At 47.0% G+C, this 15,250-nt stretch overlaps 1 protein-coding gene across 1 annotated transcript; it reads right to left on the bottom strand.

Annotated features, from left to right (window-relative positions):
* Positions 1–1,540: 1,540 nt before the first annotated feature.
* On the bottom strand, positions 1,541–4,693 carry LOC139228494 (N-acetyllactosaminide beta-1,3-N-acetylglucosaminyltransferase 4-like). Its single transcript, XM_070859559.1, has 2 exons — positions 4,543–4,693; positions 1,541–2,685 (listed from the first exon to the last, which is right to left on the bottom strand). Exons 1-2 carry the CDS (start codon positions 4,691–4,693, stop codon positions 1,541–1,543), a joined length of 1,296 nt encoding a protein of 431 aa, XP_070715660.1.
* Between the last annotated feature and the right edge of the window lie 10,557 nt (positions 4,694–15,250).

The raw sequence follows: 15,250 nt of genomic DNA, 5'->3' as shown, positions 1-15,250 counted from the left end.
GAACTGTTCTACCTGACTAGAACTGCAGAAAAAAAAATGTGGAGAATTGCGATTTCTAAGATAGTCCGTTCTCCACCAGTTGCTCCTAAAAATCAGGCGCAAATCATGTGGAAACTTGGGCCCTATTAGTTACATCCTCAAAAAATTCTAAAAGATTTGTCAAGCATGATTTCCCTTTCATAAATCCATGCTGACTTGGACCGATCCTGTCACTGCTTTCCAAATGCGCTGCTATTACATCTTTAATAATTGATTGCAACATTTTCCCCACTACCGATGTCAGGCTAACCCGTCTATAATTCCCTGTTTTCTCTCTCCCTCCTTTTTTTAAAAAGTGGGGTTACATTAGCTTCCCTCCAATCCATAGGAACTGATCCAGAATCTATAGAATGTTGGAAAATGACCACCAATGCATCCACTATTTCTAGGGCCATTTGCTTAAGTACTCTGGAATACAGACTATCAGGCCCTGGGGATTTATCGGCCTTCAGTCCCTTCAATTTCCCTAATACCATTTCCTGACTAATAAGGATTTCCCTCAGTTCCTCCTTCTCGCTAGACCTTTGGTCCCCTAGTATTTCCCAAAGATTATTTGTCTCTTCCTTTAGTGAAGACAGAACCGAAGTATTTGTTCAATTGGTCTGCCATTTCTTTGTTCCCCATTATAAATTCACCCAATTCTGACAGCAAGGGACCTACATTTGTATTCACTAATCTTTTTCTCTTCACATATCTATAGAAGCTTTTGCAGTCAGTTTTTATGTTCACTGCAAGCTTACTCACATACTCTAATTTCCCCCTCCTAATTAAACCCTTTGTCCTCCTCTGCTGAATTCTAAATTTCCCCCAGTCCTCAGGTTTGCTGCTTTTTCTGGCCAATTTATATGCCTCTTCCTTGGTTTTAACAATATCCCTAATTTCCCTTGTTAGCCATGGTTGAGCCACCTTCCCAGTTTTATTTTTACGCCAGACACAGATGTACAATTGTTGAAGTTCATCCATATACTTGCATATAGCGCCTTATATAAGCGCATTATATCAGTCAAGGAAGTACTTTTTGAAGTGTAGTCACTGTTGCGAAATGCAGCAGCCAATTTGCACACAGCAAGCTCCCACAAACAGCAGTCGGTTTTGGGCAGTGTTGGTTGAGGGACAAATGTTGGTCAAGACACCAGGAGAGCTCCCCTTGCTCTTCTACAAATAGTGCCACGGGATCGTTTATGTCCATCTAACAGGGCAGCCGGTCCTGCTTCAGGTTAATATCTGGCCCCAGAAGACAGGTCAAGTCCCAGAGTCTGAGCCGCAACGGCCAGGCTACCCCCCAGGGCTGCTGATCTGTGCTCAGTTAGTTGATCTCAGATGGATTGGCAGGCTGGGTGCTTCAATTGTCATCAATGTTGCCGAGGGGGGGGTGGATGGCGGGGGTAGCTTGGGGGTTAAGGGGGATAAAGTGCACAGTTCCCACTTCTGATCTCGAAAGTTACGTATTGCTCTCGGATGTTTATGGCACTACTGAACTGCTTAGTCGACAGTTTATAAATTAGATTCTTGTGAGATGGCTACATGGCTTGGTGTCGCCCTTGAGCAAGCTCCAAATCAGCCGCAGTTCATTGGCTGTCACTCGGTGGACCAGCATTAACCCTTTGTAAATGCACGGGTCGTAAGGAATATTTCCATGGGTGCGGAAGCCCGCGTGGGAGACCCCTTCAATCTTGGCCCTCCGAGCGCATATTCCCACAAAAGCGTCATCAATGGGAAAGAGTTTCTCGGATTTGGAGGCCTGGTACAGTTTGTGGATTGATGTTCCAGACAACAGGTAACCTCCCCCACCGGCGTACGGAGGGTAATGCTCGTTGCCGTACAGAAAGAACGGGATATAGTATTTACTGGACTCGGCCCTCGACGGGTACCCGTTCCGGAAAACGTCCCCCACATAGAGGTCCTGGGAAGCGTTGAAGTCCTTCAGGTATTCCACCACGTTTTTGACGTTGACAAACACGTCGTCGTCACCCTTGAGGACGAAGCTGGCGGCCGGGCAGTGGCGGGAGAACCAGCGCCAGAAGAGGGTCTCCTTCAGCGTGATGTTGAAGAAGGACTCGCGGAAGGCCCACTGGACCACGTCGCCGTGCTCCTCGCTCTCGCGGTCCACCAGGGCCTGCACGTCCTGCGAGCGGATGTGGCTCTCCGTCAGGCCCAGCAGGAAGACGCGGCGCACCCGCACCCCGCCCACCATCCCCTCCCGCCCCCACGTGTCGCGCACCGCGGCCCGGCGGTCGGCATTCTCCGCCAGTGACTTGATCGCCAGCAGCAGGAACGCGTCCTTCCCCCGGCAGCCTCGGACCTCGCGCAGGAGCGGGAAATCCCTGCAGTGTCGGTACATCATGAAGTCCTTGTAGATCGGCTTGAGTTTGGCGGTGAGGTTATTAAAGACCAAGTTTGGAAGGCAGGTGACTGGAGCCATTTGCACCGTGGACTGACCGGCAACCCGCTCCTCAGTCCCATTGCTCAAATTCATCGGGGCTGGCGTGACACCGGAACTCCCGATAAACTTCTTGACGTACGATAAAATGGTCACCTTCTTCATCGTGACGTTAACTGGGTTGTAGAGGCTGAAACCAACCATGAGCAGGATTGAAAATATCATGATGCCTTTCATTCCACGGGATAAAACGGTGATGTTGATATCTGCACAATGTAGAGGGGGAAAAAAAAGTTAGACCCTGAAAATTTATTTACAAGAAAAGATAATGGCCTGAAAATTGCAGGCGAACCCTTCGGACCAAAATTCTTTCAACGAAAACAGGTGGTGGTCCCGGAGGAAGGTAGGTCTGTGTTCCGAAGCCTAGTTTCACAGTCCAGCGTAAGGGAACAGATACGTGTATCCTGGGATCACGTGGGCCTGGACCACCAATCACAGTGTAGTATTCTCATTCATAGTAATGGCAGCCCCGAGCTCCGAGCTCCCATTACTATCGATGAGAATACACCTAAAATCAAATAAAATAACACACATAAATGAAAAATCACCATTTTTTGTTAATTAACAGAAACTGCATTAAATTAAATGTTTGAGAAAAAATTTTTTTTGTAGATTTTAAAAATAGATGTTTTAATAGTGTTCAAAATAAACTTACCTTCATAGACAGGGTATTTAATGTAAAAAATAAGTAATAACATTTCTTTTTTATATGATTTAAAACTCTTACATTGGAAAAAGTAGGTTACATGCCTGCATTTACTAGGCGTAAGAGTTTGAAGGACATTCGCTGGGCAAGAGTTGGGCAAATTGCTCAAATCTCCGCCCATGAATGTCCTTCTCCAGGAGGACGTTTTGACAGATCACAAGAGCTGGTTCTCGGTGCATGTGCACAGCGTACCGAGAACCAGAATTTGCGGGCTTCTTCGGGTGTGTGTGCACATCGTACGCACCCGGTGAGGCCGCAATTTTCGGGCGTATATTTAAAACAATGAGTTGTTATTTCTGAATTATGAGTACAGAGAGGTTGTTTCCACTGGTCGGGGAGACTAGAACTAGGGGGCACAGCATCAAAATACGGGGGAGCCAATTTAAAACCGAGTTGAGAAGGAATTTCTTCTCCCAGAGGGTTGTGAATCTGTGGAATTCTCTGCCCAAGGAAGCAGTTGAGGCTAGCTCATTGAATGTATTCAAGTCACAGATAGATAGATTTTTAACCAATAAGGGAATTAAGGGTTACGGGGAGCGGGCGGGTAAATGGAGCTGAGTCCGTGGCCAGATCAGCCATGATCTTATTGAATGGCGGAGCAGGCTCGAGGGGCTAGATGGCCTACTCCTGTTCCTAATTCTTATGTTCTTATGTTCTTATGTTCTTATGTTCTTATGTTCTTCGCAAAGCTGTTGAGGCTGGGGGGTGGGGGGTCAATGGTAAACATCAAAACCAAGTTTAATTGATTTTTATTCAGGAAGGGCATTAAGGTATATGGAACCCAAGGTGGGTAGATGATCAGTCATGCTCTAATAGAATGGCAGAACAGGCTCGAGGGACTGAATGGCCCACTCCGGTTCCTAAATTGTAGAAATTTCAGCTCATCATGCCCATCCTGCTGCTACCTCCATGTTGATGGTTAGATACACTTGCTTGTTGGACATAGTCATTGCCTGGCATTTGTGTGGCGTGAATATTATTTGCCATTTATCAGCCCAAGCCTGAGTGTCAGCCAGGTCTTGCTGCATGTGGGCATGGACTACTTCATTATCTGAGGAGTTGTGAATGACTGTGCAATCACCCCACTTCTGACCTTATGATGGAGAGAAGGTCAGTGATGAAGCAGCTGGAGATGGTTAGGCCTAGGTCACTGCCCTGAGGAACTCCTGCAGCGATGTCCTGGGGCTGGGATGATTAACCTCCAACAACCACAACCATCTTCCTGTGTACTCAGTATGATTCCAGCCAGTGGAGAGTTTCCCCGTTATTCCCATTGACTTCAGTTTTACTAGGGTTCCTTGATGGCACACTCGGTCGAATGCTGCCTTGACGTCAAGGGCAGTCACTCTCACCTCACCTCTGGAATTCAGCTCTTTTGTCCATGTTTGGACCAAGGCTGTAATGGGGTCTGGAGTCAGGTGGTTTTGGTGGAACCCAAATTGGGCATCGGTGAGCAGGTTATTGGTGAGTAAGTGTCGCTTGATAGTGCTATCGACAATAGCTTCCATCACTTTGCTGATGATTGAGAGTAGACTGATGGGACGGTATTGGCCAGATTGGATTTAAGAATGTAAGAACCGAAGAACATCGGAAATAGGAGCTGGAGTAGAGCATACAGCCCCTCGAGCCTGCTCCGCCATTCAATAAGATCATGGCTGATCATCGACATCAACTCCACTTTCCCGCCCAATCTCCATATCCCTTGATTCCCCGAGACTCCAAAAATCTATCTATCACAACCTTGAATATATTCAGAGACTCAGCATCCACTGCCCTCTGGGGCAGAGAATTCCAAAGAGTCACAAACCTTTTTGTGGACAGGACATACCTGGGCGGTTTTCCACATTGTCGGATAGATGCCAGTGTTGTAGCTGTACTGGAACAGCTTGGCTAGTTTTATATATCAAAATGTCCCAGGGCACTTCACAGAAATGCAATCAGGAAAAAATGGAAGCTGAACCAAAGATGGAGATATTAGGAGGGGTGGCCTAAAAGCTTGGTCAAAGAGGTGGGTTTTAAGGAGGATCTTAAAGGAAGGGACAGAGGTGGAGAGGTTTACGAAGGGAATTCTAGAGCTTAGGGTCTGGATGGATGAAGATCATCACCAATGGTGGGTGAAGGATGTTGAGCATGCACCAGAGGCCAACATCAGAGGAATGTTGAATTCTGGATGGTTGTCGTGCTAGAGGAGCTGACAGAGCTAGGGAGGAGCAAGGCCATTAAACACAAGGACGAAAATGTTAAGTTGGAAGTGTCGGAGGACTGGGCGACAATGTAGGTCAGCGAGGGCAGGAGTGATCAGCAAGGGTGATGAGCAAGCAAGAGTTGGTGCAGAATAGAATATGGGCAGCAGAAGTTTGGATGATCTGAAGTTTCTAAAGCATGAGACCGGCCAGGAGAGCTTTAGAATATTTAAGAGTGGAGGTGACACTGGGTTAGAGGAAAGTTTCAGCAGCAGATGGGCTGAGGCAAGGGCAGAGGTGGGTGATGTTACGGAGTATCCATTCCCTGAAGGACATGAGTGAACCAGTTGGGTTTGTAACGACAATCATAAGAACATAAGAACATAAGAATTAGAAACAGGAGTAGGCCATCTAGTCCCTCGAGCCTGCTCCGCCATTCAGCAAGATCCTGGCTGATCTGGCCGTGGACTCAGCTCCACTTATCCGCCCGCTCCCCGTAACCTTTAATTCCCTTATTGGTTAAAAATCTATCTATCTGTGACTTGAATACATTCAATGAGCTAGCCTCAACTGCTTCCTTGGGCAGAGAATTCCACAGATTCACAACCCTCTGGGAGAAGAAATTCCTTCTCAACTCGGTTTTAAATTGGCTCCCCCTTATTTTGATGCTGTGCCCCCTAGTTCTCGTCTCCCCGAACAGTGGAAACAACCTCTCTGCCTCGATCTTGTCTATCCCTTTCATTATTTTAAATGTTTCTATAAGATCACCCCTCATCCTTCTGAACTCCAACGAGTAAAGACCCAGACTACTCAATCTATCATCACAAGGTAACCCCCTCATCTCCGGAATCAGCCTCGTGAATCGTCTCTGTATCCCCTCCAAAGCTAGTATATCCTTCCTTAAGTAAGGTGACCAAAACTGCACGCAGTACTCCAGGTGCAGCCTCACCAATACCCTGTACAGTTGCAGCAGGACCTCCCTGCTTTTGTACTTTATCCCTCTCGCAATGAAGGCCAACATTCCATTCGCCTTCCTGATTACCTGCTGCACCTGCAAACTAACTTTTTGGGATTCATAAACAAGGACCCCCAGGTCCCTCTGCACCTCAGCATGTTGTAATTTCTCCCCATTCAAATAATATTCCCTTTGACTGTTTTTTTTTCCAAGGTGGATGACCTCACATTTTCCGACATTGGATTCCATCTACCAAACCTTAGCCCATTCGCTTAACCTATCTCGATCTCTTTGCAGCCTCTCTGTGTCCTCTACACAACCCGCTTTCCCACTAATCTTTGTGTCATCTGCAAATTTTGTTACACTACACTGTGTCCCCTCTTCCAGGTCATCTATGTATATTGTAAACAGTTGTGGTCCCAGCACCGATCCCTGTGGTACACCACTAACCACCAATTTCCAACCCGAAATGGACCCATTTATCCCGACTCTCTGCTTTCTCTTAGCCAGCCAATTCTCGATCCATGCTAATACATTTCCTCTGACTCCGCGTACCTTTATCTTCTGCAGTAACCTTTTGTGTGGCACCTTATCGAATGCCTTTTGGAAATCTAAATACACCACATCCATCGGTACACCTCTATCCAGCATGCTCATTATATCCTCAAAGAATTCCAGTAAATTAGTTAAACATGATTTCCCCTTCATGAATCCATGTTGCGTCTGCTTGATTGCACTATTCCTATCTAGATGTCCCGCTATTTCTTCCTTAATGACAGCTTCAAGCATTTTCCCCACTACAGATGTTAAACTAACCGGCCTATAGTTACCTGCCTTTTGTCTGCCCCCTTTTTTAAAAACAGAGGTGTTACATTAGCTGCTTTCCAATACGCTGATACATAGAAACATAGAAACATAGAAAATAGGTGCAGGAGTAGGCCATTCGGCCCTTCTAGCCTGCACCGCCATTCAATGAGTTCATGGCTGAACATTCAACTTCAGTACCCCATTCCTGCTTTCTCGCCATACCCCTTGATCCCCCTAGTAGTAAGGACCTCATCTAACTCCTTTTTGAATATATTTAGTGAATTGGCCTCAACAACTTTCTGTGGTAGAGAATTCCACAGGTTCACCACTCTCTGGGTGAAGAAGTTCCTCCGCATCTCGGTCCTGAATGGCTTACCCCTTATCCTTAGACTGTGACCTCTGGTTCTGGACTTCCCCAACATTGGGAACATTCTTCCTGCATCGAACCTGTCTAACCCCATCAGAATTTTAAACGTTTCTATGAGGTCCCCTCTCATTCTTCTAAACTCCAGTGAATACAAGCCCAGTTGATCCAGTCTTTCTTGATAGGTCAGTCCCGCCATCCCGGGAATCAGTCTGGTGAACCTTCGCTGCACTCCCTCAATAGCAAGAATGTCCTTCCTCAGGTTAGGAGACCAAAACTGTACACAATACTCCAGGTGTGGCCTCACCAATGCCCTGTACAACTGTAGCAACACCTCCCTGCCCCTGTACTCAAATCCCCTCGCTATGAAGGCCAACATGCCATTTGCTTTCTTAACCGCCTGCTGCACCTGCATGCCAACCTTCAATGACTGATGTACCATGACACCCAGGTCTCTTTGCACCTCCCCTTTTCCTAATCTGTCACCATTCAGATAATAGTCTGTCTCTCTGTTTTTACCACCAAAGTGGATAACCTCACATTTATCCACATTATACTTCATCTGCCATGCATTTGCCCACTCACCTAACCTATCCAAGTCGCTCTGCAGCCTCACAGCATCCTCCTCGCAGCTCACACTGCCACCCAACTTAGTGTCATCCGCAAATTTGGAGATACTACATTTAATCCCCTCATCTAAATCATTAATGTACAGTGTAAACAGCTGGGGCCCCAGCACAGAACCTTGCGGTACCCCACTAGTCACTGCCTGCCATTCTGAAAAGTACCCTTTTACTCCTACTCTTTGCTTCCTGTCTGACAACCAGTTCTCAATCCATGTCAGTACACTACCCCTAATCCCATGTGCTCTAACTTTGCACATCAATCTCTTGTGTGGGACCTTGTCGAACACCTTCTGAAAGTCCAAATATACCACATCAACTGGTTCTCCCTTATCCACTCTACTGGAAACATCCTCAAAAAATTCCAGAAGATTTGTCAAGCATGATTTCCCTTTCACAAATCCATGCTGACTTGGACCTATCATGTCACCTCTTTCCAAATGCACTGCTATGACATCCTTAATAATTGATTCCATCATTTTACCCACTACCGATGTCAGGCTGACCGGTCTATAATTCCCTGTTTTCTCTCTCCCTCCTTTTTTAAAAAGTGGGGTTACATTGGCTACCCTCCACTCCATAGGAACTGATCCAGAGTCAATGGAATGTTGGAAAATGACTGTCAACGCATCCACTATTTCCAAGGCCACCTCCTTAAGTACTCTGGGATGCAGTCCATCAGGCCCTGGGGATTTATCGGCCTACAATCCCATCAATTTCCCCAACACAATTTCCTGGCTAATAAGGATTTCCCTCAGTTCCTCCTCCTTACTAGACCCCCCGACCCCTTTTATAACCGGAAGGTTGTTCGTGTCCTCCTTCGTGAATACCGAACCAAAGTACTTGTTCAATTGGTCCGCCATTTCTTTGTTCCCCGTTATGACTTCCCCTGATTCTGACTGCAGGGGTCCTACGTTTGTCTTTACTAACCTTTTTCTCTTTACATATCTATAGAAACTTTTGCAATCCGTCTTAATGTTCCCTGCAAGCTTCTTCTCATACTCCATTTTCCCTGCCCTAATCAAACCCTTTGTCCTCCTCTGCTGAGTTCTAAATTTCTCCCAGTCCCCAGGTTCGCTGCTATTTCTGGCCAATTTGTATGCCACTTCCTTGGCTTTAATACTATCCCTGATTTCCCTTGATAGCCACGGTTGAGCCACCTTCCCTTTTTTATTTTTACGCCAGACAGGAATGTACAATTGTTGTAGTTCATCCATGCGGTCTCTAAATGTCTGCCATTGCCCATCCACAGTCAACCCCTTAAGTATCATTTGCCAATCCATCCCAGCCAATTCACGCCTCATACCTTCAAAGTTAGCCTTCTTTAAGTTCTGGACCATGGTCTCTGAATTAACTGTTTCATTCTCCATCCCAATGCAGAATTCCACCATATTATGGTCACTCTTCCCCAAGGGGCCTCGCACAACGAGATTGTTAATTAATCCTCTCTCATTACATAACACCCAGTCTAAGATGGCCTCCCCCCTAGTTGGTTCCTCGACATATTGGTCTAAAAAACCATCCCTTATGCACTCCAGAAAATCCTCCTCCACCGTATTGCTTCCAGTTTGGTTAGCCCAATCTATGTGCATATTAAAGTCACCCATTATAACTGCTGCACCTTTATTGCATGCACCCCTAATTTCATGTTTGATGCCCTCCCCAACATCACTACTACTGTTTGGAGGTCTGTACACAACTCCCACTAACGTTTTTTGCCCTTTGGTGTTCTGCAGCTCTATAGATTCCACATCATCCAAGCTAATATCCTTCCTAACTATTGCCTTAATCTCCTCCTTAACCAGCAATGCTACCCCACCTCCTTTTCCTTTTATTCTATCCTTCCTGAATGTTGAATACCCCTGGATGTTGAGTTCCCAGCCCTGATCATCCTGGAGCCACGTCTCCGTAATCCCAATCACATCATATTTGTTAACATCTATTTGCACAGTTAATTCATCCACCTTATTGCGGATACTCCTTGCATTAAGACACAAAGCCTTTAGGCTTGTTTTTTTAACACCCTCTGTCCTTTTAAAATTTTGCTGTACAATGGCCCTTTTTGTTCTTTGCCTTGGGTTTCTCTGCCCTCCACTTTTCCTCATCTCCTTTCTGTCTTTTGTTTTTGCCTCCTTTTTGTTTCCCTCTATCTCCCCAGAGTCCAGAGAATTTTGGTAGATTATAACAAATGCATCTGCTATAACTTCCGCCATCTCTTTTAATACCCTGGGATGCATTTCATCAGGACCAGGGGACTTGTCTACCTTGAGTCCCATTAGCCTGTCCAGCACTATCCCCCTAGTGATAGTGATTATCTCACTGCTTTTGTGCTCATCCTTTCCAGTGTTGGCTACAAGTTAATGGTTTTTTTCTTAACGAATTCGATTGCACACGTTGCCAAGGTGAGGCCTCTTCATTGCTAGACCAGTACCATAACAACAACAACAACTTGCGCTTCGCAGTGGTGTTATCAAACAAAATTTGACACCGAGCTACAGGAGGAGATATATATAGAAACATAGAAAATAGGTGCAGGAGCAGGCCATTCGGCCCTTCGAGCCTACACAGCCATACAATATGTTCATGGCTGATCATGCAACTTCAGTACCCCCACTCCGGCATTCTATCCATACCCCTTGATCCCTTTAGCTGTAAGGGCCACATCGAACTCCCTCTTGACTAGATCCAACTAACTAGACTCAACAACTTTCTGTGGTAGAGAATTCCACAGGTTCACCCCTCTCTGGGTGAAAAAGTTTCTCCTCACCTCGGTCCTATATGACTTACCCCTTATCCTTAGACTGTGACCCCTGGTTCTGGACTTCCCCAACATCGGGAACATTCTTCCTGTCCAGTCCTATTAGAATCTTATGTTTCTATGAGATCCCCTCTCATTCTTCTAAATGAGTATAAGCCTAGCCGATCCAGTCTTTCTTCATATGTCAGTCCTGCTATCCCGGGAATCAGTCTGGTGAACCTTCGCTGCACTCCCTCAATAGCAAGAATGTCCTTCCTCAGATTAGGAGACCAAGACTGTACACAATAGTCAAGGTGTGGTCTCAGCAAAGCCCTGTACAACTGCAGTAAGACCTCCCTGCTCCTGTACTCAAATCCTCTTGCTATGAAGGTCAACATGCCATTTGCTTTCTTTACTGCCTGCTGTACCTGCATACCTACCTTCAGTGACTGATGTACCATGACACCCAGGTCTCGTTGCACCTCCCCTTTTAATAATCTGTCATCATTCAGATAATAATCTGCCTTCCTGTTTTTGCCACCAAAGTGGATAACCTCACATTTATCCACATTATACTGCATCCGCCATGTATTTGCCCACTCACCTAACCTGTCCAAGTCACCCGCAGCCTCTTAGCAACCTCCTCACAGCTCACACCGCCACCCAGCTTAGTGTCATCTGCAAACTTGGAGATATTACATTCAGGCGACCAAAAGTTTGGTCAAAGAGGTCGGTTTTAAGGAGCGTCTTCAGGGAAGAGAGAGAGGCAAAGAGGCAGAGAGGTTTAGGGAGGGAATTCCAGAGCTTTGAGCCTTGGTAAGGTCGGCAATAGTGCAGCGATGAAAATCGGGGATTAAATAGACTGTACAGCAGAGGCCAAAATTGGAGGAGCGCAGAGATCTCGATGAATTGTGGGGCTTGAGTAGTTTATAGAGAGGGATGTGCAAGGCCATGGAGGGAATTGAAAACAACAACAACTTGTATTTATATAGCACCTTTAACGTAGTGAAACATCCCAAGGCCCTTTACAGGAGTATTATGAGATTAAAAATTTGACACCGAGCCGCATAAGTAGAAATTAGCGCAGGTAACCAAAAGCTTGGTCAAAGAGGTATGTTTTAAGGAGCGTCTTGAAGGAGGAAGAAGAGGTAGAGAGGCGGAGAGGTTTAGGCAGGGAGTTCCAGAGCTTGGGGCCTAGGCAACAGAAGGCACGGCTACCAATGGTTGAGCAATTACAATCAGGGATGCTCAAGAGGGCAGAATTAGAGGAGCGCAGAGAGGGAGGGGTGAAGCCATGGAGGGATTTGAAAATAAGGATGGGAATTTTGAAATCGAGGCGTTGCTTAATCGGAAGCCAATGTAGGTCAGCGAGCACAGGGGTGATGGGTGAGCGGGACTTGGTGCGAGTTAGGACACGGGCAGCCGAGTTTTGGTTCCCCTCTTGTTTACGTAGGGTAGAATGTGGGAGGCCAGCCAGGAGTGCGTTGGAATAGTCAAGTCTAGAGGTAACAAAGGCATGGATGAGAGTTTCAGCAACGGATGAGCTGAGACAAGGGCGGGGATGGGCGATGTTATGGAGGTGGAAAATAAGGATGAAAATTTTAAATTAGTATGTACACTACACTGTTGAACCCACTCATTCATTATATTTTTTAATGGTCATTCTGGGAAGGCCAGTCAAGATATTTGTCCTACACTTAGAGGTAATGGGATAATCACGTGGCTTTGCCTAAGAAAGGCAGGGAAATGTTTATACGTGACCTACACAGTTTGACCTCAAACACCCTACTCCCTTCTTTGGCTACGACAGTGCCAGCAAGCCATTTGGAACCATGTCCATAGTTGAGTACATGCTTTGTTGATGCCGTCTTTCCTCGACATGAGCATGGAGATCAGGGTGGACTAGAGAGAGCCTTGCTTTGACTGCCCTTTTCATGAGCAGTTCGACAGGGGGAACCCTGGTGAGCGAGTGGGGTCTTGTGCGATAGCTGAGCAGGACTCGGGACAGGCGAGTCTGCAGGGAGCCTTCCGACATGCGTTTCAAGCTTTGCTTGATGGTTTGGACTGCCCATTCTGCCTGGCCGTTAAATGCGGGCTTGAACGGGGCAGATGTGGCGTGCTTGATTCCATTGCGGGTCATGAATTCCTTGAATTCAGCGCTGGTGAAGCACGGCCCATTGTCGCTGACTAGGACATTAGGCAGGCCGTGCGTGGCAAACATGGCTCGTAGGCTTTTGATGGTGACAGTGGATGTGCTTACAGACATTATTACACACTCAATCCATTTTGAATAAGCATCCACAACAACCAAAAACATTTTGCCTAGAAATGGGCCAGCGAAGTCAACGTGGATCCTAGACCACGGTTTGGAGGGCCATGACCACAAACTTAGCGGTGCCTCCTTGGGTGCATTGCTCAGTTGAGAGCAAGTGTTGCACTGACGCACACAAATCTGTATCGATGCCGGGCCACCACACATGGGATCGTCTGTAGCTTTCAGCATTACTATGCCTGGGTGGGTACTGTGTAGGTCACGTATAAACATTTCCCTGCCTTTCTTAGGCAAAGCCACGTGATTACCCCACAAAAGACAGTCCGCCTATATGGACATTTCGTCTGCGCCGCTAGAACGGCTTGATCTCTTCATGCATCTCCGCTGGACCAGCTCCGATGGAGGAAACAGTTTTTTACAAGGGACAGTAAAAGATTCTGGCTGGTCCAGGCGAAATCTGGCGGGCCGTAACGGGTGACTTTTCGTTTTCAAATGCATCCATCACCAAGAGCAAGTCTGCAGACTATGCCATTTCCACCCTGGAGGTGGGCAATGGTAACCGACTGAGAGCATCAGCGCAGTTCTCCGTGCCTGGCCTGTGGCGAATTACATAGTTATATGCAGACAGCGTGAGCGCCCATCTTTGGATGCGAGCTGAGGCATTGGTATTAATCCCTTTGCTCTCTGAGAATAGCGATATGAGCGGCTTATGGTCAGTTTCTAATGCGAACTTAAGCCCAAACAGATACTGGTGCATTTTTTTCACCCCGTAAACGCATGCCAAAGCTTCTTTTTTAATCATGCTGTAGGTCCTTTCGGCCTTGGGCAAACTCCAGGATGTATAAGCGACCAGTTGCAATGTTCCCGATTCGTTTGCTTGTTGTAACACACACCCGACCCCGTACGAAGACGCATCGCAAGCTAGCACTAAACGTTTACATGGGTCATACAGAACAAGTGGTTTGTAGGAACATAACAGATTTCTGGCTTTCTCAAAAGCAGTCTCTTGTGATTTCCCCCATACCCAGTCATCTCCCTTGCATAGCAACACATGAGAGGTTCCAGCAAGGTGCTTAATCGGGTAGGAAATTACCAAAATAATTGAGGAGTCCCAGGAACGACCGCAGCTCCGTCACGTTCTGTGGTCTCAGCGCATTCTTGATGGCATCCGTCTTGGCGTTGGTGAGTCTGATGCCGTCTGCTGCAATTCTTCTCCCCAAGAACTCGACCTCTGGTGCTAGGAAAACACACTTTGAGGGTTTTAACCTGAGTTCTACACGATCTAGCCGACTTAAAACATCTTCCAGGTTCTTCAAGTGTTCGATGGTGTCCCGACCAGTGATCAGTATGTCGTCCTGGAAAACCACGGTGCGCGGAACCAACTTTAGCAGACTCTCCATGTTCCTTTGAAAAATAGCCGCGGCTGATTGAATCCCAAATGAGCATCTATTGTAGATCAACAGTCCTTTGTGCGTGTTGATGCAGGTGAGGCCTTTCGAAGATTCCGCCAGCTCCTGCTGTCCGCGGAAGTCGGCTAGGCCGAGGTCAGGTCCAACTTGGTGAATGCCTTCCCTCCTGCCAGCGTCGCAAATAGGTCGTCTGCCTTGGGTAGCGGGTACTGGTCCTGCAGCGAAAAACGATTACTTTGCAGTCACCTCAAATTCTGACCGTGCCATCGCCCTTGAGAACCGGAACAATCGGATTGGCCCACTCGTTGAACTCCACCGGTGCGATGATGCCCTCTCGTTGCAGCCTGTCCAGCTCGATCTCCACGTTCTCATGTTTGGCACTGCACGTGCCTTCTGGTGGATGGGTCATGTACCGGGAACCAAGTGGATCTGCACCTTCGCCCCAGAGAATTTTCCGATGCCTGGCTCAAACAATAACGGGAACTTGCCAAAACCTGGGCACATGAGGCATCGTCGATGGACGAAAGTGCTCGGATAGCGTCCCCACTACAGCGGATTTTTCCCAGCCAGCTTCTGCCGAACAGTGTGGGGCCATCGCCTGGTACAATCCATAGTGGTAGTTCATGCACCGCTCCATCGTAGGAGACTTTTACTGCTGCACTGCCAATTACAGGGATCAGCTCTTTAGTGCAAGTTCTCAGCTTGGTATGAATAG

This window comes from Pristiophorus japonicus, chromosome 2 (assembly GCF_044704955.1).
Source record: "Pristiophorus japonicus isolate sPriJap1 chromosome 2, sPriJap1.hap1, whole genome shotgun sequence".
Lineage (NCBI taxonomy): Eukaryota > Metazoa > Chordata > Chondrichthyes > Pristiophoridae > Pristiophorus > Pristiophorus japonicus.
Note: the sequence above shows the minus strand (reverse complement) of the source record. Positions and strands in the feature narration are given on the sequence as shown.